Here is a 20,922-nt window from a genome sequence, read left to right as displayed (position 1 = left end):
AATACAATTGGGCGTACTGAAGCTGCCTTCACGACTATTTCAGAAGATGGAGACTGTTTAATATAACAATCTGAAAAGTTTTTAGGTTTATACAAAGCCAAGTTGAAAGAATGGTCTTTGTTGATTCAGACAACCACAAGCGTTTGAAGCATAATAAATTTGAGACTAGCGGGAGAACATAGAAAATAGAAGCTTGAACTGCCTTTAAAATACTGCTAATCATTTTCTGGTTGATTCCAAGGATCCTGACTGTAAAGCATTTGTTGAGAATATGCTAGAGAAATTTAAAGGGTAGTGTTACTCCAAGCAGTGTCACAATTCATTTCCTTCATTTACGAGTGGACTCTTCTTCTAGAAACTTAGGATGTCAGGGTGTCACAAGGTATAAAGTTCCTCCAAGACATCAAAGATATGAAACGCAAATGTCGCGGAAGTAGGGATATGAACATATTTGCCGACTACTGTTGGATGTTGATATGAAAAGAACTGATACTGAACATAAAAGAAGAACATCAAAAACAAGTTCCAGAACGAAAAGAGAATGAAGTTAAATACGAGTCTTTGTTTTGCCCTGTTTAAATTTGTTTCAAACTTTAATTTCTCACGTACATTAAACTTGCTCATCTTGGGCAATCGTCTATTATATATAAGTTTCCTAAACCAAGTGAAATTGGTATGTAGATTATTTTCTTCAAAAAATAATGCAATAATTTTATCTAAAAAGTTTGAACTAAAGGGTTATGCGTTTCTTTCGATTAGAGGCAGTTCATGCGATCTGGCACCAGTGATTTTCATCCAGTTAAACATACAAGAGTAAACGACGGCCCACAAATTAATTTACTCCACCAAGAGGTGACTACTTTTACATAGATTGTTATATTAGATTTATTAATTTTTAAGAGGATAAAAAGCACGATTACAAGAAAGTACATCCCAAAGTCTTCGAGTTCCTATTCAAACAGGATTTTACCAAAAGTAACGACGTCAATTTCAGAAAAATCCTGACATAATGAAAGAAAATAGAAGGTATTTTCGAAACCACTAAATCACATAACTATAAACCCGGTTACTTCTCTCGTATTATGTCGCCACTTAAGAACAAAAAACAATCTAATAAAAGGTCCATCAAGAAGTCATTTTGATCATCAAGATCCGTGAGCCATTTTGTTTCATTAAGCCATATTGGATGCCGCATCAGTGCTCAAAAGTTAAAGTTGTCAAGAATTGTGCGTAATTTTTTTCTGTGTCCTTTTTGTTTTTCTTTTCATTTTCTTATACTCCTCTTTAGTGCCTTTTTGTTGTGTACAGAGGGTAACAATCAATAATTATTATTATTATATTATCATAATAACTTGAATTTAAATTATTTCGTTTATAAATAGGAATAGAAAAACAAGTTTACAGTTAGAAGTATGCAAGTTATCTTTCTAGCCCAGCACCTGATTATATTTTAACAAATAAGAACAGTTCAAACAGAAAAAAGGTTATACCTCTTGTTCGGGCAAGTTCTTCGCAATAGTACCCTCATCAGCGGTCTCTTCACGGCTTGTCATTTCGTTCTTAATTTTTGCTACCAGATCTCGTTTGACGTTACCAGCGGAAACAAGCACCGATTTAAGAGCACGGAGACCGAAGTCGTAGTGGGATTGGTTAGAAAGTTGCTCTTCACATAACCTTAAGACAAATAATAATTAAAATTAGTCTGAATAAACCAAAAATAGCCTATAGGCCAAGACTAGAGTACCACATCACTATTTGGGAATTTTATCTCCTCGATCTAGCACTAAATCACCGTCAAAACCAAAAAAAATTTATAGAAAGCACATATCAAAGTGATATAATATCTTGTCTCTTATTACGTAGTATTCTCCTAAGAAATGTCGGGAGGTTTTTCTCCTAAGAAATGTCGAGAAGATGCAAACGTCACAAAAAAAAACAGATGCTTTGGTGTGGCCAATGCCGATAAAACCGTACGCATGGGCATAGGTATGAAAAGTTCATTCAAGGAGGACCTAAGAGCTTTGGTGGGAGAGGTGGGTGGGTGACAAAACTAAGGGAATTGCCTTAAAACTGATTTCTTTTTATTACAATTGTAAAACAATAAACACTTAATTTATAAGCACCTTTACTCCAGAGTAGGGCTTCCTAAAGTAACAAAGTAAAAGGAAACAAACTAAAATAAACGAAAAAACTAAACAAATGAAAGGAAAATGAATAATTTTTTGTTTAAAGATACTCTCTAATTATTTTTATACTTTCACCTCATACTTCCTTTGAAAAGCAATAGGGTTAACTTCAGGCGAGAGTATTAGGCTTCGTCTCTCCAAAACAACAACAAACGTTATTAGACACAGAAGTCTCTTCCTAAAAAGTTAATATCATTTTAATAAATAAGCTAAGTACAAATCCAAAAATAGAGCGAAGTCAAAAATCCACAACAAGGGAATAAAAAAAGAGAAACTTACTTGAAAAAAGGAACAATTTTCTGAGCCAAAGTCTCTGCAGTTCTGAAGCCTTGACAGAAGAGCATCACTTCTGCAATAAGTTGCTTATCTGGCTTGTTCATAGCCAAAGGTCGGAAAAGTTGTTTCAAATTATCAGGAAGGTTAGAGCGGCCAGCATAGCCTGGGTTCATTGTGATAAAAATAGCCATATCTGAAGATATCTTCACTTGTTTTCCGACAAGATCAACTGTGAATGCTATAGAGGAAACAGATAAAAGTTACAGATAACTCACAATTGATTTTAGCGAAAAGGATAGGAGAGAAGGACAGTGGGTAGAAAGAGAGGGAGAGAGTGAGAGAGTGAGAGAGAGAGAGACAGAGAGAGAGAGAGAGAAAGAAGAAGAGAATTAAAAAACAACTACAATAAACTGATATCACTACAAAAAAAAAACAACCTGAAAGCCCGTGGCAAAGATAAGATATTGATACAAATAAATGTAACTTACAGAAATGATTATATACAACTATATTGAAAAAAAAAATCTATATGCACATATTGCATTTATTTTTATTACAAAAAAGAGAACCAATAATGTTCACGATTCCGATGCTTTCCACCTCTGGCATCTAGTTAATATATATACTTTCCATAATATCTTTAGAAAAATGGGAGTGAAAAAAAGAAAGAAAGAAAAAATATCTATGTTAAAAGAGACTTACTATCCGACTCTTTTTTCGAATCCTTTTGGGACTTCAAAGCTTCTTGGATGGTTTGGATTTGTTGAGAAACAGCCGAAAGCATTCTTTCTTCAAGTCGATTGAATTCGTCAAAACAGCCCCAGGCTCCAACCTAGAAAAAACAAAAACAAAAATTAAAGTATTGTCAAGAACAATTTCAAACATATTTCACGAATATGACACAAGTTAAAATAATAAGAATCATGTTTTTATACATTAAGTCATAAAGTTACATGGTCCCATTTAAGTCATTAATACACTCATTAAGTAATTACATTAATATATTATAAATTATGTCATTAAGTTCCAAAAACAAAAATGTGAAATATTAATTTTAATATTGTTTATAAAAGTTGTTTTATAATAACATTTTTGAAAATAATGAGAACACTGGATCGATAAGAAAGGAAGAAAAATAAAAAAGGATCATTGTCTTTTGGATTTGTCTTTGTTCCTGTCACACATAGACGGATAGCTCATCGCAAACAAAATGTTTTCTTCTGAATTTTCACTTTTTTCAATGAAAAAATAAATGAATAAATATGTTTATTAGCTGCAATTGGTTTAAGCTAACTACAGTCTTTCAGCATACAGAAAAAAAAAATACAAAAAAAAGTGACGAAGTCAAAGGTAGCAAATCCTACATCAAGGCAACATAAGACACAAAAAAGACGTCAAGCAATGAATAACTGTTTAAAATGATGAATCAAACATTACACAAGGAAACTGTGGTAATCTCTGTTGCCAACGTAAAAATTTTCTTAAAGTAACTTAAAATTATTCTTCCTAGCTAGTCTGGCACAGTCTGAATCTTCATATTAACTTCTAAAGGACTTTCATCCACTTTCAGTCGGGAGGAGTAGATTTTTGCCGGCTTATGCTTCACTTATTTACACTTTTAGAAATCTAAGCATGAATTACAGGAGTTTCAATATGAAAGATATAAGTCAAAACTTACCGCAAATTATGATTATAAAAACAATTTAATGAGGCTGTGTCCACAGAGAAAAAGAACATAGAAGACTTCCTATATCAAAATCCTAGAAAAAGCATACTACAGCATTATAACCTAGAACTAGAAACTTTGTTTTCTCTAAAACCCTATATGTCATGTAGCGCATAAGAAATGTATGTGCTTGCCCTAAGGGCTGTGAGGGGTTATCATCCTAAAAGACATAATTTCCAGAACCTTCAACTACGTTAAAAAAATGGCTATCTCAAAGTTTTGATTGTATGTGTTTGGGAATATGGTGAGCGTAAGAGGGGGTTTAGTTGCCCTACAATTACTTTCGACTGTTAACAAGACTACTAGCCATTTCAATTTCCAATGGAATCAGACCTTTTTGAAGTTTCTACGACAACGTTTTCTATAAAACCTTATATGCCCCCAGGGTATAACTTACAACCCATGCCTTGAGGGTTGTGGGGGGAGGGGGTGTCATCCTTAAAGACCTAATTTCCAAAAATTTCAGCTACGTTGAACAAAATGGCTATCTAAAAATTTTGATTTTCAGTGTTTGGGGAAAAGCCAGGCGTGAGAGGGGGGTTAGTTGCCTTCCAATCACTTTTGACTATTAAAAAGGGCACTAGCCCTTAGAGTTTACAATTGAATGTGCCCTTTTTCAAGTTTCTATGAAAGCCTTCAATAAAAACATTATATGCCCCCAGGGTATAACTTATAGCCCTTGTCCTGGGGAGCTCTGAGGGGGTTGTCATCCTCAAAGACCTAATTTCCAAAACTTTCAACTACTTTGAAAAAAAATGGCTATTTCAAAATTCTGATTGGATGTGTTAGGATAAATGGTGGGCGTTAAAGGGATGTTATTTGCTTTCCAATCACTTTCGACTATTAAAAAGGGTACTAGCCATTTCAATTTCCAATCGAATGAGCCCCGTTTGAAGTTTCAACGACAACGTTTTCTATAAAACCTTATATGCCTCCAGGGTATAATTTACAACCCTTGCCTTGAGGGTTGTGGGGGGGGGGGGGTCATCCTTAAAGCCCTAATTTCCAAAACTCTCAGCTACGTTGAAAAAAATGGCTATCTAAAAATTTTGATTGTAAGTGATTTGGGAAAAGGTGGGCGTGAGATGGGGGTTAGTTGCCTTCCAATCACTTTTGACTATTAAAAAGGGCACTAGCCCTTTGAATTTCCAATCGAATGCGCCCTTTTTCAAGTTTCTACGACAAAGCTTTCAATAAAAACCTCATGTGTCCCCAGGGTATAACTTATAGCCCTTGTCCTGGGGGCTCTGAGGAGGTTGTCATCGTCAAAGACCTAGTTTCCAGAACTTTCAACTACGTTGAACAAAATGGCCATCTCAAAATTTTGATTGGATGTGTTTAGATAAATAGTGGGCGTGAAAGGGGTGTTAGTTGCCCTTCAATCACTTTTAACTATTAAAAAAGGTACTAGCCCTTTCAACTTCCAATCGATTGAACCCCCTTTAAACTTTCTACAACATCACTTTCTATGAAAACCTAATTTGCCCCCTCGGCATAACTTACAAACCTTGCCCTAAGGTCTCTCAGGGGTGATCACCCTCAAAGACCTAATTTCCAGAATTTTCAACTACGTTGAACAAAATGGCTATCTCAAATTTTTGATTGGATGTGTTTGGGGAAACGATGGGTGTGAGAGGGGGGTTAGTTCCCCTCAAATCACTTTCGACTATTAAAAGGGGCACTAGCCCTTTGAATTTCCAAACGAATGAGCCCTTTTTGAAGTTTCTACGACAACGCTTTCTATAAACATCTTATATGCTCCCCAGGGCATAAGTTACAACCCTTGCCCTGAGGGCTGTGAGGGAGTGTTCTCCTTAAAAACATAATTTCTATTACGCTGAACAAAATGGCTATCTCAAAATTTTGATTGGATGTGTTTGGGGAAACAGTGGGCGTGGAAGGGTTGTTAGTTGCCTTCCAATCACTTTCGTCTATTAAAAAGGGCACTAGCCACTCCAATTTCCAATCGAATGAGCCCTTTTCGAAGTTTCTACGACAACTCCTTCGATACGAAGTGCCCTGGTCTACCCCCCCCCCCCAAAAAAATACATTGTACCAGCATCGTTATTTATTTAAGCAAAGCGATTGCGCTGACTATGATTAGGGTGTATATGAGTGCTGCTATTGATGTTAAAAGTAAAGATCACCACCTAGTAGTGTTTAGGTTAATTTAAAGCTGAAATTTTGGAAGGGCAACTATTTACAAGGAAATTATGATATTGGTAGACTCCCCGATGAGAATTTGAGAGAAACCTTCCAGGAACAGTTGAATATAAAACTAAAGAGTTTATAATTTGACAATGTAGAAGATGAATGGAATAATTTTAATAGAACAATTTGTGCAGTAGCTGATGGTGTCTTAGGGAAGAAAACTATGAACGCAGCTAGGACTATTAGTGAAAAAACTTTGTGTTAAATAGAGAGGAGAAGAGGACTATACAAGAATTATCTGAGCGATAGTGCCTGAGTTATCAAACACTTTTGGTCCTCATTTTTATAGATTATGAGCAAGCGTTCGTTAGTAGATTTCTTTAGCTCCTACCTCTATTTTCGGATCATTTTATTTTCTAGTACCGTATTAAGAAGGTACAACGGTAAAACTTCTTAAGACTTATACTCCCAATTTCCATGTATGTCTATTGGTCCTCTACCTTCATGCCGAACAAAAGAAACCCCTCATGATATTATGTAGTTTTATTGTGTATGAAATTTTTATGTAGCATTTTTTTTTTTTGTTACACGGTTTCGCACTCCTGCTTCTTAAAGATTGAACTTGTTGTTTTGTGTTCTTTCTTTTTCTTTTTACTAGTGGCAAACCCTCGCAAGCAACATTTTTGGTGCACTACCGAAATTTTTTGTTTCTGTTTTTTTTTTTTTATAATGAATTAAAATTACTACTACTATTACTGCCTGTTTTATCTAAAGTTTCTTTTATTTCAATTAATTTTAATATCTTTTTTTCTCTGTATGTAAACCTTCGTAGCATGCCTTAAGAAAACCATTACATACGTATTTTCGAAGAATGCTATGCCTTTCCATGACGTAAAAAAATAACAGTTTACCAGTGTTTTTTATTATACAGTAAAAACAATAACAAAATCTCTGGATATTTCGGTTACATACACAGTGACCATCATCAGTAGATAAATTCTTTATCTGCTTATCTGCTGATGACGGTTACTGCGATGCGACCGATTTATCAAGAGATTACGTCATTGTTTTTACTGTATAATAAAAAAAATTGTCTTTATTATAATGTTACTTGTACGCAACATATCACCCGGTAATTGAACAGCTCTCAGTCAAAATTTAATCATTGAGACTAGTATGTAAGTGGTAGATATTAGAGGCTATACTAATGAGCACCATCTTTATATTTACATTCTTTGGCTTATACGAGTTTCAGTAAATCCTGGACAGTGCAGTAAATAGCGAAGCTGGTGCTGTGTATTATTTTTTTTTTTCTTTAAGAACTTTCTTTAAGGCACTTCGTATGGAATAAGTTGTCGTGGAAACTTTGGAAGGGCTCCTTCGATTAGAGATTGAGCATTCAAGGGTTCTTTTCAAGGTCAAAAGTAATTGTAGGGTAAACCCCCTCCTCCCCCCATACACACACCACTTTTCCCCAAGTACATCTGATAAAATTTTTAGACAGCCGTTTTTTCTACATAGGTCCAACAGAAAGGTACAACAACTGTCCCTCTGGGGAAAACACCCTATAACAGCCTATGGGGCGAGGATTATAAGCTGTAATTTACCCATTGTTTATATATAATACTTTTATTGGGAAAGTGGGGCATGTTTGACCCTTGATGTCCAAAATACCGAAGGGCATTAAGATGAAGCTTCCAGGGGATGTTACAGGGAGTGTTGAACTAAATGAAAACACATGCACATACCGGTTATGAAAAGGACGTATCTCAAGGAATACCTTATGGTATTAAGTTGGAACTTTCAGAGAGTGATGAGGGGGATGGTCAATTGACCAAAAGGCAATATTTGCGCGCTACTACTCCTACTACTTCCGACTACTACTAAGGCTAAGGCTATAAAAGTATAAGCGGAAAATTTTCTAGAAATGTTCAGGGGGAAGTTGAACTAAATTCAAACTCATTATGTGAATCCAGGTTGCCAAAAGGGTGCATCAGCAATATTTTAGGAACGACTTAGAATATTCAGTTAAAACTTAAAGGGCAAGATGTGGGGGACGCTGAACAAACCAAAAGGCAGTACTTACATACTACTACTACTACTACTGCCACTGTTACTCCTACTAAAACTCAAGCTAAGAGTAGTAAGGTGAAAATAACAGGGAATGTCGAGAGGATACTGAACTAAATCAAAACGCACTGTATCGATGCAGGTTGCCAAAAAAGTATCAAAAGTATCGCCAGAACTGCTTAGAGTATGGAGTCGAAACTTATAGGGTATACCGAGGAGGATGTGGAACTAACCAAAAGCCACTACGAGGATATTAGTCCTGCTGCTGCTAAAATTACTGCTACAACTGAGGCTAAAGTGAAACTTTTAGAGGATGTTTGGAGGGGAAGTTACAACTAAATCAAAGCATCCTATGTACATGCAGGTTGCCAAAAGGAAATATAATCAATACCTTAGGAACAGCTTAAAATATTAATTTGAAAATCTTAGGGCATCTTGAAGTTGGGTTTTGAACTAAGCAAGAGAGATTATCTGCATGCTACCACTAATAATACTACTGCTACGACTACTACTACTGTTACTAAGGGTATTAGGGTGAAGGTTTCAGCCAGATTTAGGGTGACGCGAACTAAATCAAAACAGAATGCAAATGAGGGCTTTTCAAAATTAAGGCTCTAAGGAATAGTAAGCCAAAGGGTACAAGTCCCGCCCATAGCCCACCAAAATATTATCATACCCAACAGGTGGGGCCTGCACCCTACGTTGGGAATCAGAGGTCTAGAGTAATTAGCTGAAACTTTCAGGACTTGTTAAGGGGGATGTTAGAATAACACTAGGTGGGAATATTGAGAAGGATGTTGAAATAAATCTAAACACGCTACCTCAAATCAAGTTATTAAAAAGCTGTAACAGCTATAGCCTAACAACAACTTGGAGTATTAATCGAAACTTACAGTGTATGTTGAGGGGTATGTTGAACTAACCATAAGGTACTACATGGATACAGCTTTTGCTACATCTACTGCTACTGTTAATACTATTGCTAATACTAAGGGTATCAAGGAGAAATTTCCACGAAATGCTGGAGCATTTTTAATTAAATTGAAACATATAATGTATATTCAAACTGTCAAAAGGGCGTATGAAGCTAAGAGAGGAAAGGAAATAATAAATGAAAAATAAAACCAAAAAAGGGTGAGAAAACGAGGATTTTGTGAGCCAATGGCAAAAACATGAAGACGAAAAACAAGCAAGTATTTCGACAAGGACCTCCGCCAAGTCCTCCTCAGTGCTTAACAAAAAAGAAGAAAAGAGAAAAAAACAAAACAGAAATCTAACCTTTTGGAGTTTACTGTACACGATACGAACTGACACTGAATGTAAGACCAAGCCAAAACGAATGAAAGACAATATTTATCAAAGAGACTGAGCAAGAATGTTTTGCCTCGCAATACTTTTTGCTTGTCTGTAAATTCGGTTTTCATTGGGTATGCAAATAGGTTCTCTTAAATTTGACTTAGTACAAATATCAATTGAGTCTTTTAGTATTAAATTGTTATAAATTGGGCTGAGACTAGTGAGACTATAAGTAGTAGTAGTAGCAGTATATTACTGCTTTTGCTATTAGTACCACTATTACCAAGGCTAATGGTATTCATTTGTAACTTTCAGAGACTGTTGGGGAGAAGTTGGGCTGAGTCAAAATTCTATGTGCATGCAGATCATCAAAAGTGTATACAAGCAATATCTCTAAAACAGATTAAAGAATTAAGCTGAAACTATCCAGGGGTGAGGAGAGAATGTTCAACCAGACCAAACAGGCACATCTTGAATACTATTACTGATACTACTAATGATCCTATTACTACTATCCCTAATGCTATTCCCAATGCTCTTGCTAAGATAATTACTACTATTGCTGTTGGCAAGATTATTAATAAGACTTTTAGGAAATGATGAGGGTAGTGTTGAACTGAATCATAAAAATAATGTACATGTGGGGTATTAAAGGGATGTATTAACAATATCCCCGTAACGCCTTAGGATATTAAGCTGAAACTTCCAGGGGTACAAATATTACTTACTGCCAATTTTGTTAGTACTTCTTTTACTAGCATTACTGCTACTATTTAACTAAATCAAAATAATTTAAGTGCATCTAGGTTGTCAAAATAGATCAGTTTGTTAAGATATCCAGGCTGGATATCTTAGGACTGGAAAAGGGTATAAAGTAAAAACTATCAGGGAAAGTTTATGTTGCTTTAAAATTAAAACAAAAGGCAGCATTTTCGTGCTGGTTGTAAATAACAAATTTCAACAATATCTTAAAAATTATTGAAGGCAATAAGTTGAAACTTTCAGAGCTACTACTATTACTATTTCTGTTCATACTATTGAACTTAACCAAAAGGATGTAAGTGCATCCAAGTTGCTAAAATAGAATAGACAGAATCTTTTAAGAACAGGATAGAGCGTTAAATTGTATTTTTCATGGAAAGGTGAGGTACGAAAATAATGCAAAATGTACAATCTGTATCCAGGTTTTCAAAAGGGTGTATACTGTTAGAAACTGTAATACAAAACAAATGAAAATAATAAATCTAGAATTATTAAGACTTTCCGGAATGAATATCAGTATATATATTAAGTCAATCCACAATTGTTTGGTTATTTTTCAATAATCTTGGTTATGATGGTATTTTTTTTCATTATTATTAGAAATAAAGACACATATACCGAAATAAAAACTGTTTTCAGTAAAGTACAAAGTATGTTCTGGTGTTCAGAAGAAAAGGGGATGGAGGGGGGGATCTTTACTCTGCTTAGTTTCTGCTCGTTTGAATGTGGCTGGGCTATGCTATGTAATTACTTTTCTTTTTGGGTTTTATTTCTTTATAGATAGGACAGAACTAGTAACGGTAGTAGCTTTGAAAATTTAAACTTGATACCCGCTGTTACTCTTTAGATATTGTTGAGACTTCTAAGTGACAGCTAGGATGCACGTGATGCAGTTTGATTTCTTTTTTTTGTTTAAGAAAAATAGATTTTCCCTTTAAGTTTCTACTTTATACCCCATCCCAGTCCTGGAACATCCCGCCTGAACGTCTTGACAACCTTCGTTATTTTGACAACCTGGATGCACTTAAAATATTTTGATTTAGTTTAACATTAGCAGTAATAGTAGCAGTAGTAGTAGTAGCAAAAGTGGTATTAATATTGGTAGCCTAGGAAGTTTCAGTTTAATACCCTAAGGCGTTGCTGGACATTGCTAATACACATCTTTGCGAGAGAGCGAGACAGAGAGAGAGAGCGAGAGAAAAAGAGAGAGAGAGAGAGAGAGAGAGAGAGAGAGAGAGAGAGAGAGAGAGAGAGAGAGAGAGACAGAGAGAGAGAGAGTGAGTGAGTGTGTGTGTGTGTGAGAGAGAGAGAGAGAGTGAGAGAGAGAGAGAGAGAGAGATAGAGATAGAGAGAGCTTTTGACAACCTGCATGCAAACAGTGTGTTTTGATTCAGCTCCCCAATACCCTTACCCTTAATGGTAGGAGCATTGGGACTAGTATTAATAGCAGTAAAAGTATTCGCATTGTACCTCATTGGTCTAGTTCAACATTACAAATGAAACTCAGAGAGGAAAGAAAATAACAAATTAAAAAATAAAATCAAAAAAGGTTAAAAAAAGAGGATTTTCTGAGCCAGTGGTAATCTATGAAGAAGAAGAAATACACATATATTTCAACAAGAACCTCCGCCGAGTCGTCCTCGGTAGTAAACAGAAAATAAAGAAAAGAAAAAGAAACCAACAAAAATAGAACCTTTGGAAGTTTACGTGTCAACTACAGAACAGAAACCTTTTGCGAAATAAAATTTGTTTTAGCTCCTAGTCCTGTTTGACTGACCTTTTTAGGGTTAAAAAAGCAGACTAGAATTTGGGCCTAGATGAGATTAGACCGGACTAGAATTTCGCTTCTTCTTGATATAAACAAAATATTAAACAAGTAAATTCACGCCTGAAAGTAGCCAAATTAAAAAAAGTTTCTGCATGGAATTTTCCTAGAAAAATTTCAATCTTTGGAAAATTCTACAAAAATGACATGATATAAATTCAAAATGGCATTTGGTATACAAAAAAGTTAGTTTTAATTTAGAATACGCGACCCTACTCACGGTTGAGCAGCGTCAAAGCTGTTTTATTTTTTATTTAGACAGATAGAATACTTTTATCCGCTTACAGTTCCGTAGTAACGCATTTTTCTTATTTTTATGCGTTAGTCTGATTTTTTTTTCACTCCATTTCGGATATTTGTATGATTGTTTGAGCAATAAAGAAAATGATTTGAATTCAAATAATGAATTTTACACATCTAAGAATTAGAGCTTGCACAAGAATGTTTTATTCATTTGCGTAGAAGTTTCATTAAAAACTGTTGATTTTTGACGAAATTAAAAAACCAACTAACCTGACACAAACCGGTGAAAATTCTACCCATTGCTTGGAAATCGAAAGTTTCATCACAGTTGAAAACCAAAACAAATCGTCCCAGTTGATGACCAAGGGCTTTTACAGACTCGGTTTTACCAGTACCAGCAGGACCTAAATACAATATATTAAATAAACAATCATTAAACTAAAAACAACTACAACTACTACTACTACTACTAATAACTCACCACAGCACCAAGCCGCCTGAGGCCAACACAGTCACGCATGCTCCTCCTCCACTCCAATCTATTCAAAGCCTCCGACCCCAGACGAGGACGACTTGCTTTCCGTTTAGTCATAGACGGCTAGACGGTTGGATGAAAAGAGCAATCTTCGGCAATCTGTCATCCTTCATCCGCACAACGTGCCCTAGCCATCTCAACCTTTCTTTCATTAAAGCCCTAGAGAGCGGTATTAAACCACATTTTTCGTACAGCCTATTGTTTGAAATACGGTCAGTCATCTGGATACCCAGAACAATCCTTAAGCAATTTCTCTGGAATAGATCTAGCAAATCTTCGTCCGCTTTTCGAAGCACCCATGCTTCAGAGCCATATTTGACTACCGCCATCACTATACCTTCTAATATTGTAATCTTGGTTTGCAGACTTATCTTCCTATTCTTCCAAACATTTTTTAATTGTGAAATAACACCCTGAGCCTTGGCTATTCTACTTTTAACATCTTCACTGCTCCCATCTTTACTAATAATACTACCAAGGTAAGTGCAGCTGCCCACTTGATAAATCTTTTCATTACCCAGCGTCATCTTTTCATCTTCACTTATTCCTAGCCTTAGTCTTCTTAACATTAATTTTCAAACCTATTCTAGTACCCTGAACTCGCGAAATCTCTAAAAGTTCATTCATTTTGCTCACACTTTCCTCTAGGATGCTTAAATCATCAGCATAATCTAAGTCCACAACACTTTTTCCTCCTCATTTGATTCCGTGGTCTCCCATTGCCTTTCCTGTGCTCCTTAATACAAAATCAATCAAAATAATCCATATAAAGGGAGATAGAACACAGCCCTGCTTAACTCCTGATTTAATACAAAACCAGCTGCTAGCCTCATTTCCTATTTTAACTGCAGCCGTGTTATTCTCGTAACATAGCACTAATCACTTTAATGTATTTTTCTGGTATACCATACAAGGATAAAACCATCGCTATACCTCTTCCATCAACAGATCTGAGCGTTTGTTCATAATCTTTAAAACTGAGGACCAAAGGTGTTTGACAACTCATGTACTTCTCAATCATTAACCTAAGAGTGAAAATTTGGTCAACACATCCTCTACCTTTTCTAAAATCGCACTGTTCTTCTTTTAAAACTTTGTCTACGGCATCTCTCAGTCTAAAAAGTATCATATTACTAAGTAATTTGCTACCTACAGAGACCAGACTAATGCCTCGATAATTACCACACTTACTTTTATCACCTTTCTTATAAAGTGGCTTAATTTAATGCTTTCCTAAAACCATTTGGTACTTCCTCTTTTTCAAAAATCATATTCTTAATCTTCAGTAACTTATTTCCAACCTCAGAGCCACAATATTTAAGAAACTCATTTACTACCCTATCAGCACCTGGAACCTTATTATTTTTTAATCCTTTTAGTACTGTCGTTAATTCTTCCTCGCAAAACAAATTTTCCCTCACATCCAAGGTATCACAAACTTTTTCATTTTCCTCTATTAATTAAAAAAAACTTTCCGAAAAATAAGTTTTTCAGAGAAAAGTAGTCATTTTAAACTTAAGCCTAGCAGATACAAATACCTGTTAAAATTTAAACTCAAAACGACCAGAAATTACAATTAGAGAATAAATGAAACCCAAAACGAACAGTAATTAAATAAACAATCATAGGAAAAAAACATACAACAAGTAATAATATAAATGAATAAATATATCTTAAAGCGAGTGATGCCTCAATTGAATATGAAAATCAAGCTTAAAACGAAAGCAAATATTTTGCTATTGAAGTATAAATGAAACTTAAAATGAACAGAAATTAAATAAACAATCAATGCAAACAAATATACAGTAGACACTAATATAAATTGATGAGTAAATCTTAAAAGGATTAGAATATAAATATAATATACAAATCAAGTTTGAAACGAACAAAAATCACTACAAACAAGAGTTTGGGTATCTCCTCCTTCTCTCACTGTAAAAGTCTAAAACCTACTGCGTCATTGACGCTTTACTGAAAACCAAATATATTACAAATATCGTCTTTTGTACTTAATATTGAAAATAAACATTAAAATTACAGTAAAATTTTGAACTGATGAGCTTTCAGCAATTAATATCACTATACATCAAATATTCAGTTTAATTTATTAGTTCTTTTTAAAGTTGTTCTAGACGAATATAGTTTCACTACAAACAAGAGAAAGGATACTGCCCCCTTCCTTAACTGTAAAAAAAAAACAAAAGTCTACTAAGTCATTGGCGCTTCACTGAAAACGAATTATATTACAAATATTTTCCTTTCCTGTTCTTAAAGCGTTGAAAATAAAATAAATTTAGAGTGAAATAAATCCTTCAACTGAAAGATCTTTCAACAACTAATATCATTATATATCAATCAATTTGATGTTGTTTATACTTTCCAAGACTGTTCAAGACGAATATAGTTTTCAGAAAAGCGCCAATAACGCAGTAGGTTTTAGACTTTTACAGTGAGAGAAGGAGGCGATACCCTAACTCTTGTTTGTAGTGATTTTTGTTCGTTTCAAGCTTGATTTGCATATTCAATTTAAGTTTCACTCGTTTTAAGACTTATTTATTGGGGGGAAACGTGGGTTTGGAAAAAGAAGGCGTGGGGGGGGGGGGGGCTAGTTACCCTTAGATCTCTTTTGACTCTCAAAAACTGAACTAGAACTTTCTATTTCCAATCAAATTAGCCCTCTCTGAAGTTTTTAAAAGCACCCCTTCCATAAGAGCCATATATTCCCCCAGGGAATGACTTACAACGTCTGCTTTCAGGCCCTGAGGGGCTGCGTTGACCCCCGGAGTTTTCGTTATATGGTTTTTGAAGTATTTTTAAAAATGGCTATCTCTAAGTTCTTATCAGATGGGTTTGAGAAAAAAGGGCGGGGAGGGGGGAGGGCTATGTGCCCTCTAATCTCTTTTGACTCTAAAAAAGTGAACTAGAACTTTCAATTTCCAATCAAATGAGCCCTCTTTGAAGTTTGTACGAGCCATAAGAACCATATATGACCCCAGGAACTTTAAACGCCTGCCCCCGGGCCCTGGGGGAAGGGGGGGTTGTGTCGACACCAGACTTTTTGTTATATGGTCTTTGAACTATTTTAAAAAAATAGCTATCTCAAAATTTTTATCGGATACACTTGGGATAAAAGGGCGTGGGGGGGGGGGGGCAAGGGGCGCTGCTTACCCTCCGATATCTGTTTACGCTTAAAAAGTGAACTAGAACTTTCAATTTCCAATCAAATGAGCCCTCTCTGAAGTTTATACGAGCATTCCTTCCATAACAACCATATATGCCCCTAGGGCACAACTGATAACCCTTGCCCTTGCCTCATGCTCAAAGATATAATTTCCAGAACTTTCAACTACGTTGTACAAAATGACTATCTCGAAATTTTGATTGGATGTGTTCGGGGAAATGGTGGGCTTGGAAGGGGTGTTAGTTGCCTTCCGGTCACTTTCGACTACTGAAAAGGGCACTAGCCCTTTCAATTTTCGATGTAATGAATCCATTTTGAAGTTTCTTAAGACAACACTTTCTATAACAACCTTATATGACCCCCCGACAAACCTTACCCCCTTTACCCTGAGGACTGTGGGGGGGGGGGTGTCACTTTCAAAAATTTAATTTTAAAGTTCTTCAACCACGTTGACCAGAATGGATATATCAAAACTTTTACTGAATGTTTTTGGAGTAATGATTGGTATGGGAAAGGGGTTAGTTGCCCTCCAATAACTTTCGACTATTAAAAAGGGCACTAGTAATTTGAGTTTCGAATCTAGTGAGCCCTTTTTGAAGTTTCTACGACAAAGCTTTCTATAAAAAGCTTATGTGCCCCCAGGGCATAGCTTACAACCCTCGCCCTGAGGGCTATGGGGGACTGTCCTCCTCAAAAAAATAATTTCTATCTGGAAATCAACTACGTCGAACAAAATGGCTATCTCAAAATTTTAGTTAGATGTGCTTGGGGAAATGGTGGGCGTGGAAGGGGTGTTAGTTGCCTTCCAGTCACTTTTGACCCTTAAAAAGGGCACTAGAACTCTCGATTTCCAATCGAATGAGCCCCCTTTGAAGTTTTTACGATGACTCCTTTCATATGAAGTGCCTCTGGAAAAAAAAATAATAAAACATTGGAGCCGTATGACCTTTACTATAGGCAACGCTATAGCGTTGGCTCTGATATCTTTTCCTGCAACTCTATCTCAGATTAGCAAATTCTCCAAATGTTCTGCCCATCTCTTTTTAACTCTTTCTTTATCGCTAATTGTGGCCCCATTCCTATCTTTAACTGGGCCAAGTCCGGATTGACTACTCCCTCTTAATTTATTGACATGCCAGTCCAATATTTTCCTTATATGCCGTCTAGCTGCATCTTCCAGATCCTCGTCAATTTTATCCATGGCCTCGACTTCACACCTCTTAGTTCGTATTTTAATACTTTCTCCACTTTCTTTACATTCCTTTTGTTTTCATATGATCTATCACTCCGATAATTCTTGTACAAGTCCTTTCTCCTTTCTATTAAAGATAAAGCTTTTTCACAAATATTCTTAGCTGCAGTCCTAGCTTTCTTCCCTACGACACCTTCAGCAATTTCAAAAATTATTTTTCTAAAAATTATTCCAACCATCTTCCACATTATCAAATTTTAAACTTTGAAGTTTAGTATTTAACTGTTCCTGGAAAGTTTCTCTCAAATTCTCTTCCTGGAGTCTACCAACATCATAACTTCCCGGGAGGTAGTTAGCTTCCAAAATTGGAGCTTTAAATTAACCCTTGACACCACCAGATGGTGATCTTTACTTTTAACATCAATAACCACTCTTCTATATACCCTAGTATCCTGCATTGATCCTGCCAGTCTTCGGTTTACTATAACATGGTTTGCTGTGTTACCATCATGTGAATACCATGTTAACTTATGAGCCATTTTATGATCAAACACCGTATTGATTATGACTAGATTGTTATATGTACAAAATTGCAAAAGTTTGTATCCATTACTGGTTTCTTTTCCTACACTAAATTTATCTAGGTTAGGATATCATCTATCCCTATTTCTACCGACCCGGGCGTTAAAATCTCCTAGTAAAAATATCATGTTTCTGCCTGGGACCCTGTCTGTTTGCTCCTGTAACTGTAAGTAAAATTAATCTGAGTCACTAGTATCTCGGTCAGTCGGTTCTACAGGGGCATATACTACTATAACTGATACCCTGACATTTTTAGTCATAAAATGAGCAATTAGTATCATATTATTAATACCTTCCCAGCCTAATCAAGACTTATCAGCTTCCTTATTCATCACGAGCCCTACTCCCTGTCTATGTACCCCATCTTTCCTGCCTTAATAATCAAATTCTACATCACCTAATTTCATGCTTCCTACCCCTGGGATATGAGTTTCTGAAACTCCTAATAAGTATAGTTCGAATCGTCTGAATTCGTCAGTCAAAATGTTGATACGATGGTCATTTTTTAACGTCGTAAACATTCCAAGCATTGAAATTAATTTGGGCTCAGGAAAAGCAATGATCCCGGATACCAGTGCAGGACGGGGATCACATATCTTCTCAAGTCTAAACCGAAGTGTTTAAGCCGGCTGAGAACCGGACAGCAAGAAGTCCCTGGGACCTCAATGAATGGAGGCGTTGTGCAATCCTGGGTCCATCTTGGTCACAACATGGTTTTCAGCACTTGGCGATGCTCTTCTATCAACAAGAGTCGAGATTCTGCACAGACAATCTCAAGCCTATTACCTCCGACTCATTATATATTCATGCCTACAAATATTATGCTACTACTGGGAGGCAGCCCATAGTAGACAAATTAGCTAGGAAGAGGTTTTTCAGCCCGAAGACGCCCTTCAAAATATACAAAGCCCATAAGAATGATCTATTGATCAGAATCCCGTGCGAATGCTGGGATAAAATAAAAACAATATATTAAATAAATATTAAATTGAATATATTAAATATTGTGACAATCACACTAACAATTTTGATTCAATTCACTTACCAAAAAATAAAATCAAAGAAACAGTCTCATTAGTGGACAAATTAGCCCAAGGTATTGATTCAATTACATTTTTAGAAAATTAGTCTGTTACACAGAGCAAAGACTTTGTGTGCGTCAGAACTCAATTATCATTTAAAAAATTTAATAGTTTCTCATTATTTTTGCACCAAGACAACGGATAACACAAAATTATAAGCAAATTCTGATTCTGTGCCATATGATTTTGGTAAGCAAATTATACCAAATATACACTAACGAACTACATTTGTTATTATCTGCCAATAACTGATCATTAATGAGAATTGAGTTCCGGAACACACCTCTTAAAATTTTGTAATCACAGAAGAAAAACATTTTGATCAGTTTATATGTGCCATTTATTAGTGGATGGCAAGCATTCTGTGCCATTAAAATCTTAACTATATCTAAGCTGAACTGCCCACACACCAGACCGATTACTAAAATATGCAGCTTTCTGAATTGTAGCTGGTAATTTAACATCCCTATTTTTTTTTCTTGTGTCGTACTATTTAAAGTTGTATTTTATTCCTCGAGATTTGTTTGCAGACTGTATTTTGTGTTGCTACGGCCCACAGGCTTTTTAAAATAAACCTTATCTTACTGGAGGGGCCTGAAGCTCAGATGTGTAGCACATAAAGATAAACATTTGTTGTTAGGATCAGGCGAATACCATTGAATACGGGAAATCAAACTTACCTCGAGTTTCCTAGCATACTTTGTACTGTTACTTGGAGTCTATTAATATATGGTCTCCCATCTAGCGTCCCCGAAAACCGTACTCACTTTTTGACTGTATAGTGCTAATTGATCATTTTTTTTTATGCTGTTTACGGTCAAAGGGACACGTATATTAGTGTTAAAAAGGGGAGAGATCACATATTGCAATCAAAGGGTAGAAAACACTACGGAGGTACAAAGACGATTTGAAGGTCTATCCACACCAATCGAACAACACAGAACATCCTTGCTTCGATAAGAGGTATAGCTGCTAACATTGGTTGGTGACGGTCGTCTTCTTAACATGGATTGAAAAAAATAATAAGAATAAAAATCATATTTTGAAATCCATCTTTTATTATAGGAACAATGTTACTTTATCACGGTTTCATATTTTTGGGGGAATTTAATTTTACTACAATTATAAATGCCAATTTAGTCTGGAACAGAAAAAGATAGAAAACATGTTTTATTTTTTTTATTTTTACAAGATTCTGTATGGGTTACTGAAAGAGGTGGAGGGCAAAAAGAGAATACGTTAAGACCAAAATGTCAAAGAGGTCCGAAAAACAAAACAATAATGAGTACAATCTCTGGCAAATTTAAATTTCTTTAAGGGTTCCCTTAAAATTTCGGCATGTTATTTTGAATATCAGCAGCCCTGTAAGGTAGCGAAAGGCAAGACAATCATCCTTTACTTACTATATATACCGTTAAGCCACATTTTCACTAAAAAAGTATACAAAAAATAGAAAGAAAAAGGAGAGACGAAAAAAAATATGTGAACATACCGAATGGTGAGCCACCAAGCTTAGCTTCGAGAGCCTGAGTCATCGTCAAATAGCATCTGTCAGTAAGCGGTGTTTGCACTAGTCGATCTTGGACCCCTAAATATTCAAAGCCGTAGAAAAACTTCGCGTTAGCCATTTCTACACGAAGCTGCTTCATAACAGATATTTCTCTAGCATCAAAGTAGAAACGCATTTGACAAACCCACTCAAAATCTTTAGGTGACCTTATCTCCAACTGTAACAAACGACGGGTCACAGTTCTCTTGTGGACATACTCGTTGATCTGCAATAAATGGTTGATTTACAAACTGAAACATAAACAA

The 20,922-nt window shown here is 35.7% G+C and overlaps 1 protein-coding gene across 1 annotated transcript in view; it reads right to left on the bottom strand.

Moving 5' to 3' along the window:
* Dhc64C (dynein heavy chain, cytoplasmic) overlaps positions 1 to 20,922 on the bottom strand; it is a 275,177-nt gene that overhangs the window by 104,666 nt on the left and 149,589 nt on the right. The window contains exons 27-31 of the mRNA XM_089096466.1: positions 20,600 to 20,882; positions 12,806 to 12,939; positions 3,165 to 3,294; positions 2,466 to 2,700; positions 1,491 to 1,674 (exon numbers count right to left, since the gene is read on the bottom strand). Coding sequence (XP_088952592.1) covers positions 1,491 to 1,674; positions 2,466 to 2,700; positions 3,165 to 3,294; positions 12,806 to 12,939; positions 20,600 to 20,882 — 966 coding nt within the window. The remainder of the gene's footprint in view (positions 1 to 1,490; positions 1,675 to 2,465; positions 2,701 to 3,164; positions 3,295 to 12,805; positions 12,940 to 20,599; positions 20,883 to 20,922) is intronic.

This window comes from Artemia sp. Qi Xiang Cuo, chromosome 11 (assembly GCF_049724085.1).
Source record: "Artemia sp. Qi Xiang Cuo chromosome 11, ASM4972408v1, whole genome shotgun sequence".
NCBI lineage: Eukaryota > Metazoa > Arthropoda > Branchiopoda > Anostraca > Artemiidae > Artemia > Artemia sp. Qi Xiang Cuo.
Note: the sequence above shows the minus strand (reverse complement) of the source record. Positions and strands in the feature narration are given on the sequence as shown.